Raw genomic sequence first — 10,127 nt, 5'->3', positions numbered from 1 at the left:
CTGAGGAAGGAAAAGCTCTCAAGAAAGGGAAGGAGAACCTGTTGTGAGAACTTTCTGGGGAAGCAGATTGGGTGTCATCAGGGAATCATCAGGACTTCTTTGCCCCCTTTATCCTTCTGGGGACCCTGGAAGGTGTCATGTGTTTGTCCTGCACTCAGCATTGCAGACCCTCACCCAAACACTGATGCCAGGGAGGATGTGGGCAACACATGGAGGGAAGGATCTCCCTTTCCAGGGTTTCTCTGCCTGTGCTCTGCCATTTTCCTTGATAAAACACAACAAGGGTGTATTCAGCATCAGAGCCACCTGAGTATTTTTTCTACCTTTCTCTGCCTGTGCTCTGCCATTTTCCTTGATAAAACACAACAAGGGTGTATTCAGCATCAGAGCCACCTGAGTATTTTTTCTACCTAGCTATTACCAATGATTATATTTTTTAGCTTTAATCAGCCCCTGGTGAGTTGTTGTAGTTAATGGCCTCTGTGGGATCCATTAATGCTCTACAAAACTTTAGGCTTTCCTTCTGACTTTGACTTCTTCACAGATTTCTTCAATCTCCTTTCAATAGCTGCAATTCATGGACTCAGCACCAAGTCGTGCGTGAAGCTCATTAAAAAGCAAAAAGCCCTGATAAACGAGGACTCTCCATGCAATTTCCTTCAAGTGTCCATGGCTAATTGGAAAGGTTTGGGGAGTATAGCTGAAAGCTGAAGACAACAATTATATACAAGTATTTCATCTTTTTGAAGTTTTCTATTTTTATTCTAAAGAATAGGTGACAGCACACTGTCCAATTCATAGCCATCCAGAGTGACTCCTAATGAAGTCAGCACATGTAGGAAAAGCAGTGTCCCAGATATCAGGTACTGTATGCACAATCTTTCTCCCCACCTCCCCAGACTTACCATTTCCCTCATTAGCCTCCCGGGAATTTAAATCACTTGTGTTGAAAGCTAGCCTTAGTCCACCTAAGTCTGCACTCAATGTTACAGCTCACCAGCCCCAATTCTCACCTGCTTTACTTAGACAACTGGCTGCCAACAGGCACAGGGGGATCTTCTTTTAGTTACAAAGAAACAAAAAATAAAGCAGAGTATAGTTTCTTCGAAAATAATGACACTCTTTGAATGTATGCTAAGTCCATACAATCCGTACATATAGTAAGGACTTGGCTAATGGGGCAGACTGCAGAAAGACAGAGCAAGCTTTAACCTCCCTAAAGGGCAAACCAGCCGCTGGGTGTCTGAGTGAACAGAGTATCAGGAGGAGTCACAATGTGTCCAGATAGTGCCCTAAAGGGAATGCTAGAAATTATCACTTTAAACAGGACATGTGGGAATGGGAGACTTAGGTAGATGCACAGGAGACAGGGGAGAGAATGGGCCAAGACCCCCAGCATGCAGAGCTGGGCTCACAGCATCACTGATGAGCTGCCACAGACTGAATAAGCAACCCAAAGAAGTCCTTCCTTTGGCAGTGACTTGGGAAGCCACATCCCTGACAGGGTTCCAGGGAGATGGGGATTCTCTTCTGTGAGATGGTAACCAGGACTCTACTGCAGAGATGAAGAAGAGCATGAAGGGAGGTTGCAGGGATTGTTGTTTGCCAACTTCATCAGCTGCAGAGCAAGGAGCTGGTCATCTCACAAACTGGTGATTGAGTCAAATAGGATGGGGACTGATGAGTGAGATGGGGACTGCTGGATCAACACCCACAGCGTGGATCTCAATTCTTGTTCCCAGGGATCCTGCTGCTCTCCACCAAGGCTCCCAGCTTCGGGAGCTCCTTCCCTAGGTGTCACACGGAAACTGTCACTGCAAAGACCCCTGTGGATCCCAGGCTGTGCCAACAGCTACTCAGGGCTGAAGGCTGCTGCAGGAGTCCTGCCTGAGGGTCCCACCTTGCTCAGGGGACAACGTGGCAGCCAGGACTCCTGGGGCTGGGGCTTCCCCGAGCCCCAAGGCTCCCGTGGGGCAGCTCCAACCCTTGTGTGGGTGCTGGGGGCAGAAGGAGAGAATCCAGGGCAGGTTTCCCTGGCACTGGCTGCCCCTCTTCTCCCCCACGCCGAGGTGGGCAGTGCTGGCTGAGCCCAACACAGCAGCTCACACAGCCCCCCAGGCCCCCACACCAGCACTCCCAGCACCTACAGCCCCGAGCTGGGCTCCCCTCCCTGCCCCGGCACCGCACAGCCCCCAGCACAGCCAGGAGCCCCGCGGGGCCTCACAGCCAATGGCTGCGCTGGGCACGAGGAGGTCACTGCTGCCGCAGCCCCTGATAGGCCAGCTGCAGGGAGAGGGCGTGGCTGCTGCTTGGGAGGTCCCTGCTGCGGGCAGAGCTGATTGGGCAGCAGCAGGGCTGGCTCTGCCTGGTGACTGTGAGGTCACCGCTCCCGCAGCGCCTCATTGGGCAGCAGCCGGGCCCTGCGGGGCTCTGCGCTGCTGAGATCATCTCCGCGGAGCAGCTGCTGAGCCCGGGCTGGGCTCCTGGCGGGGAAGGGCTGGGGAGGCCATTGCTGCCCTGGAGGGCAGGGCCAGAGAGCTGGGCGGGACGGCGCTGTGACGTCATGTCTTTGTGAGTGCCTGATTGGCCGGCAGCAGGCAGGCAGGCGTGGGCGGTGGGTGGGGGGTCTCTGTGGTGAGAGGAGCTGAGAGGGCAGCAGTGGTTCCTGTGTGGGGAAGGGGGTTGAGGAAGCTGCTGTCTCTGAAGGCCACAGGCAGCAGCAGGGATGTGGTGGGTTTGCACCTGTGAGGTCACCTCCATCTGGGCAGGTGATTCAGTTGCACAGAGCCTAGCTGGAGGCCTGTAGCTAGCAGTCTTCCCCAGAGGTCCAGTCCTGTCCAGTCTATTCATTATTGACCTGCATGAAGGGACAGAGTGCAGCAGGTTTGCTGAGAATATAAGACTGGGAGGAGTGGTGATGCTTGGTAGGGCTGTGCAGGCATTGAGAGGGACTTGGAGATGCCGGAGAGCTGCGTGTAGATGAACCTCATGAAGTTCAACACACTCAAGAGCAGCATGTGGGGAGGAATAACTCCAGGCACCAGGACAGGTGGGGGTTGACCTGCTGGAATTCAGCTGTGTGGAGAAGGACCTGTGCATCCTGGTGGCCAAGAAGTTGTCCATGAGCCGGCATGTGCTGGCTCCTGTGGCGGAGAAGGCCAGTGGTGTCCTGGTTGGAGAGGGGATCTTATCAGTGTTTATAAATACCTTAAGAGAAGATGTTCAAAGGAGGAGGGCAGCTCGTGTCATCAGGGGTTCTGTAGGTCACTGCCATGGAGATGGCCCAGTCAGGCAGAGAAGAGTCCTGGAAAAGAGTCCCCTCCTTTCAGCCCTGTTGTTATCCAGAACTTGCTGATAAATCCTTCAGGAATGTCTCCAGATGGTACCAAAGGATGTGAATTATTTCCAGTGGGGCACTGGAGAAGCCCCTTCTACTCCCCTGCACCAAGAGGCCTCTGCACTGAGCAGAGCTGTGCAAGAAGCCATGACTTTGGGGGTTGCGTGGAGATTTGGTGTTTTGTGAGGGAACCAGGACTTCAGGGCTACTTTCAGGCTAGGCATTTTTCAAAGCCAGGATCCAAGGCATGTGGGATGAAACAGCGCAAAGCGTGGCCATGGGACAAGATGCTTTGGTGAGCCTCGATACGGATTTCTCCTGGGGGTTGCTCTTTTTATGCAAGTCAGATGTAAGACACTCTGGGACAGGTCAGAGGTTTCCCTCTTTAGGCACCAGAGCACTTTTTAAGCAGAAGGAATCGTATTTCCCAGTTGCTGCTTACAATTACTAGGAAGAAGGTGCCTCTTGGCTAGGAGCACAAGAAGGATTCTGAGCATTTTTCTGTCTAATTTTTAAGCAGGGGTAAATTTTTACTTATGCATTATTTTACATGAGGAATCAGATCCATTCATGATTCTTGGTTCCACCAATCCCTTTGCCATGTTACAGTGTGCGTTAGTTCTCTGTGGACCTGAAATGTGCCATTGGGGTTGATCTTGCACTTCTAGTGTAACCTTTGCACAGCCTTTGTACCGCTGGCTGGATTAGACAGCTTTCTTTGCAGCACTTCAATTTTATAAGAAGAGTGGGGCTGTGGAAGGTCAGCTGAGATGTCCTGCTCACAGGGCACACCGCCTTGCATGTTGTTTCCTGTAAAACTAGAGTATAATATAAGTTTCCTTCACAGGTGACCAATGAATTCCTGCAATGGAAGGAGGTTCCATGAAGAACATAGGGTGTGATGGACCACAGTTCTTGCAAGGAAAGCAGAAGGGTGGGACTGTAGGGTGGCCCTTGTTTTAGATAAGCTGCAAGACCGCTTGAGTGGAGCAGTTGACCATCTTGCAGCTGAGCGGATCAAGTGGTTGCACATACGCCTTTGACCATATAAATCAAAAGAGAGTGAATGTCTCCCTGAGTGAGCTAGACCAGGATGCGTTGGGTAGGGTGAGTGTGGACCTGGCTCAGCAAAACACAGGTTATAAAAACAAAATTTAAAAAAGAAATAAAAAAGGGGTCTGGAGCTGTTTTCATCGTATTCCTTTCTGGCAGCTGGGGATGCTCAGTGTGGTGGCAACGAGCGTGTTGTAAAGACAGGTTAATGGGAATCCCATTTGTACTGTCCCACACCTGAGTTCCCATCCAGCTGTGGGGTGGTCCCTGGCCAGCTCCATCCTCCTGCAGGTCCACATATCCCAAGGAGAGGAACAGGCCAGGCTTGCACGAGCTCTCTTGTGCAGCAGAGCCCAGCAGGTCCTGCAGCCCAGCTGCCTGCGGAGCCCTGTGTGGGGCACAGCCTGGGGTGGGCAGGGACCGGCTCCTCGGCTGCCCCAGACCTGACCCCGCTGAGCAGCAGCCCCCATTTCCCTCCCTCCTTCCTTGTGCTCTGGATGTGCTGGCAGGAGGCCTCCGCGTTGCCCTCCCCTCCCCTCGCTCTTTCCAGCTCCAGCCGAGCTCTGCATTTCCTCTCTCCATCCCTGCTTGCACAGAGCAGGTCTCGATGCTCCCCCGGGGCAGCCCGTCCCCTCCTGCCCTCTGTGCACTCCCACCCCAGCACCCTGAGCACTGGTGCTGCTGCCAGGGCAGAGGTGGAGGGTCCCCTGGAGCGGCTCCGCAGGGAGCTCCCAGGGAAAAGCTGTGCCCAGCCCCAACCCCAGCGTGGCAGAGGGGGCTGCCCTCTCCCACCCATCCGGTGGTGCCAGACCCACCTCAGCCCAATCCTGAATGGCTCCAGTGCAGCCCTGGAGGAGCCAGAGCTGCCTTGGGCCTTGAGATCATCTGCCAGCAGGAGGGTTTGATGTGGGCACAGCGGCAGCGGTGATGAGAGGAACAGACCCTGCCATCGCCTGTGTTGGCCAGGGCATTGGATGGGCCATGCCTCTGTGGCCAGATGGACCCTGTGTGTTGGGTGGATACCTGCTCAAGGTAGGAGCAGCAGGACCTTCTTGGGCTTCCATCGCAGAGTGAGCTTCCAGTGCTTCTGGATCTGTGGCTAAAGAGTAAGAAATCATGGAGTTGCAGAGAAGTTGCTGTGGGAAGGGACCCCTGGAGTTTTCCAGTCCAACCTCCTACCCAAAGCAGGGCTGGTTGGAGCCCTCCAGTCTTATCTGGCCACTGCTGGAGTCCGCCTGACCCCCGTTACCATCCACAAACCTGCCCTGCTCCTCTTGTTTGAGCACTGGAGGATGGCATCTTCTGTCCATAGATCCCAGCACTACTGGCCCTGCCTGCATCCTGGGCATTGTAAGCTCAGACCAATGTGGCTGCTCTTGCTTCATGCACATGAGACTCTGCATGCAGCCTTCCTGGGTAGGCTGGCTGAATCTGAAGCTCTCCTCATGCCTTTAAATTGTTTGTCAGGAAATTTTCTGCCCTGTAGATACAGACAGCTTTGGTATCTAGAGCCCTCTCTGGGACCTGCTCAGTTCCAGCTTCCCTTGCCAAGAGTTTCCAAACTATTAGGAGGGCCGAGTCGAGCTGGAGATGGGAAGTCATCTCCGCAGAATGGTGACAAGACCAGGTCAGGACCCAGCTCAGCCATGTCCACAGCACGAGTCAGGGCAAGCGCAAGGACAAGGGGCAGGAGGCGTCATAATGAGGTCGATGACTCCCTGTCTCCCTAGCTCTTGTGCCCAGCAGATCCCCTCCCTGTCTGCCTGCAGTCCCTCCATACCCACCCTGCTGCCCAGCACATCCGCAGAGCCCTGGGCCTGCAGCCCCTGCAGCAACTTGTCTTGGTGGGACGTGCTTGTCATGCTTGTCTGCTTGTCATGGTGGGAAACTGACACAGTAGGAATTGCACATGCCTAAGATTCGTGTGAGAGATTCTTGAGGACAAATAGCATGAAACAGAATATTTATTTTCCTTTACAGGAATGTAACACAACAAAAGTAAGAAATAAACTAAAAAACAACACATATCCTTGATGCCAAAACCTCCAGTACAGATATATCTGACATTATAACAACTGGATGAGTTTCCTCAGGGCATTCTTGAGATCCTTGTTCCTCATGCTGTAGATGAGAGGGTTCAGTGCTGGAGGCACCACTGAGTACAGAACAGCCAACACCAGATCCAGAGATGGGGAGGAGATGGAGGGGGGCTTCAGGCAGGTAAACAGGCCAGTGCTGACAAAGAGGGAGACCACGGCCAGGTGCGGGAGGCACATGGAAAAGGCTCTGTGCTGGCCCTGCTCTGAGGGGATCCTCAGCACAGCTCTGATGATCTGCACATAAGACTCCACAATGAAAACGAAACACCCAAAGACTAAACAAGTACTAACAACAAGAAACCCGACTTCCCTGAGGTAGGAGTCTGAGCAGGAGAGCCTGAGGATCTGGGAGATCTCACAGAAGAACTGCTCCACTACATTGCCTTGGCAGAGGGGTAGGGAAAATGTGTTCGCAGTGTGCAAGAGAGCATTGAGGAAACCACAGCCCCAGGCAGCTGCTGCCATTTTGACACAAGTCCTGATGCCCATGAGGGTCTCATAGTGCAGGGGTCTGCAGATGGCAACGTAGCGGTCATAGGCCATGACTGTGAGAAGGGAACACTCTGCTGATATGAAAAAGGAAAAAAATAAGGTCTGTGCAGCACATCCCAATTGGGAAATGGTCCTGGTGCCCCATAGGGAACTGGCCATGGATCTGGGGACAGTGGTAGAGATGGATCCAAGGTCGAGGAGGGAGAGGTTGAGGAGGAAGAAGTACATGGGGGTGTGGAGGCGGTGGTCGCAGGCTACGGCTGTGATGATGAGGCCGTTGGCCAGGAGGGCAGCCAGGTAGATGGCCAGGAAGAGCGAGAAGTGCAAGAGCTGCAGCTCCCGTGTGTCTGAGAACAGCAGGAGGAGGAACTCGATGAGTGAGCTGCTGTTGGACATTAGCTCCCTCCAGTCACATGGGACTGTCTAAAGAATAGAAGATATGGAAGAATAGAAAATATGGATATCTGCAGTTGCAGATCCTATTGAAGAATTGAAGATTGAAGAAAAACGCTGTGAAGTCATTCAGTTGTCTGACACCATCCTCCATTACCTCCCTTTAGTAAGAGTATCTTAGTGCAGTTGCTTTGCTTGAGCTCCATTTAGCACTGTTTGTTGTGAGGAGCAGGGACATCAACACGGGAACTCCAGGGAGCCTGTCATGCTGTACAATAGCAGGAACTGAGGCACGCTTGGACATTCACCTTCTATGTCAGGTGAAATCCACTCACGATGTAGACAGGCTTTTCAGCATCCTTACTCCCAAGACTACACAAAGAGGTTTGAGGAACATAGTTTTATGGAATTGTTCGATATTTTGTAGTTTCTTTGACATGTCCTTGTCACTTGTGAGGAATGTTCGGAAAAGGACAAATCCTTGGAATTTCAGCCCTGAATCCTTAGAGAAGTGCTTCCACAGTCACTATGTGCAGAGTGGGGACATCTTGTTTATCTATTAGTCTTGTTCCCATCTCTCCTGTACTCATGTCTCCTTGAGCTAGAGGATCATCGTGTTCATTATGCTGCCCTCAAAGGAGACCAGGCTCTGCTGAGAGCAGAGCTGTGCAGTTTCAAAGAGCCCATCTCCAAATTTCTTGCCTTTTCTCCACACACCTAAAGGAGGGTTCCACACTCCTGGCCAAAGACACACAGGGCTCATTTCAGCTGCTCATGAACAGCCTCCCACCACCCACCATACCCTCAGCATCTCGGCAGCTTCCTCACACATCACTCAGTTATCACAGATAGGCCATGAGACAGCAGAGCCTTTCTGGAGGGCAGGTGGCAGCCTGGCAGGACACCACAGGGAAACAGCAAAGGGAGCGTTAGCACTGAGGACAGGCTCTCCTTAAGGGAGAGTCAGTGCAATGCCTAGGCTCACAGGCTGCATTTCCAGGAGCTCCACGGGACAAAAGATGGCTTGGGAAACCTTGCTCCCATTCAGATCCCTCTGTTCCACAACTTGTAGCATCAGTGTCTGAACTGCAGCTGAAAACATCCAGCTGCAGAAAGCTGAGAGCAAAAACAGGAAAAGCATGGAGGGTAAACAAGGAGGAGCACCATAAATGTGCTGCCAAGGAGAGGGACAGAGAGGCCTTCTGGAAACCTTTCACTTGACTGGCTGGGTATTTCACCTCTCCGAGGGGGACGTCACAGGGCAATCCCTCTTAGCCCTTTGGTGGGGCGGCAGGCAATGACCTGTGGCAGGAGAGCTGCCCCTCTCCGCTGCTGCAGGTCTGGCTGCAGAGGAGGCGGCTCCTGCCCTGCACCCCCTGCCCCTTCCCTGCCCATCTCTGCTGCCTGCAGCTACCACCAGCTCTTCCTCTATCCCAGTGCCCCGTCCCTGCCATTGCTCACAGATCCCATATGGTATCACCCTCTGTGTGCTCAGTTCTGCCCTGCAGAAACCTCTGGGCCATGTCCAGGGCAGCTCTGCAGTTGCAGATCCTAACTAGCTTGTCACATGGGGTCCTATGAGTCCACAAAGACGATATGGATGCTACCTCTAGGCTATGGTGGGCATGAAGCGGCTTGCTGAGGCTTCTCACAGACCTAGTAATCTCTAGGCATGAAGATCTAGGACTCCCAGTTCCCTGCCAAAACAGAAAACTTGTTCCTTCCTTCCCCCTGCAATTTTAAGGAGGCTGAAAGAGCAGAGAGAGGAAGGAAAGCTCCTTCCCTTTCAAGTGGCCCTTCTGATCTTGCTCCTGTGAAGGACCCCTCGCACATGCCCTGTGTATGAGCTGGAGCTGTGAGCAGACTTCACTCTGCAGCAGCCTCTTAGCAGCAGAATGAACCTGCCCTCACGGGTGTCTGTCTCCCCACGCAGCGCTTCCCCGCAGCGCTGTGGGGAGCACCCTGGGCAGTGCTGCCCCTCGCAGGCTGCAGAGTCACTGTCCCGGGCACACAGCACCCTGGGCCTGGGGGATGCTGCTCTCAATCACAGCCCGTGCACAGCTGGGTGCAGAGCGCAGCTTCACACCCCTGTGTCTTCCTCAAGAGAAGGGAGCAGGATGCCCTGTCCCTGTGAGCATGTGGCAGGGAATCCCTGCCCTGAAGCATCTCCTCCTCCTGCTAAACCCTGGATACTCCAGGAGAGAGACCTTTAAAATCCCAATCCATGATTACATGCACTGAGTTCAGAAGAGGCCACCAGGAACCTCAGCAGCATTGCCCTGCAGACAGAGACTCACTGTTTCAAGGGCTGTGAATATTCCCCCACAATGAGCTTTGCTCCCGCTCCACACTGCCGTTCCCCTCTCGCTGCCTTCTCTCCCCTGTCCGCAGCAGCAGGCAGTGCCCGCAGCCCTGCTGCTCTTGGCACAGGAGCTGCTCCTGCACTTGGCTGTGTCTGGGCAGTGCTGCCAGGCTGCCACGAGCTGCCTCCGTCCCAGGAGCCTGGCCCCGCTCAGGAGCAGAGGAACAGCTGAACTCACCAATTTCTCTGTCCGTTGTGCTCCCTCCTCCTGGGAAAAGTTCACTTGAATAAACTAAAATAATCATCTGTTGTCCTTTGCTAATGATTGGAGAGAGATTATTTCAACATGGCAATTTATTGCATCAAAGGATGACTATCTATGAAAGTTGGAAATACCCCACTCTGGAAGCCTCATTTCACATCCCTTAACTAGACAGGAGACCGAGGAGTG

At 53.3% G+C, this 10,127-nt stretch overlaps 1 protein-coding gene across 1 annotated transcript; it reads right to left on the bottom strand.

The window, feature by feature from the left end:
* Positions 1-6,456: 6,456 nt before the first annotated feature.
* On the bottom strand, positions 6,457-7,377 carry LOC148591380 (olfactory receptor 14J1-like). The gene has a single exon (XM_088537664.1). It carries the CDS (start codon positions 7,375-7,377, stop codon positions 6,457-6,459), a length of 921 nt encoding a protein of 306 aa, XP_088393790.1.
* Positions 7,378-10,127: the final 2,750 nt, after the last annotated feature.

The sequence above is a fragment of the Tinamus guttatus genome, unplaced genomic scaffold (genome assembly GCF_059628265.1).
Source record: "Tinamus guttatus ecotype Peru unplaced genomic scaffold, ASM5962826v1 Tinamus_guttatus_pri_ptg000841l, whole genome shotgun sequence".
Taxonomy (NCBI): Eukaryota; Metazoa; Chordata; class Aves; order Tinamiformes; family Tinamidae; genus Tinamus; species Tinamus guttatus.
This window is presented reverse-complemented; position numbering and strand designations above follow the sequence as displayed.

Bases quoted from the DNA above. Each gene is read 5' to 3' on its own strand.
- LOC148591380 (XM_088537664.1), bottom strand. From the start codon at position 7,377: ATGTCCAACAGCAGCTCACTCATCGAGTTCCTCCTCCTGCTGTTCTCA.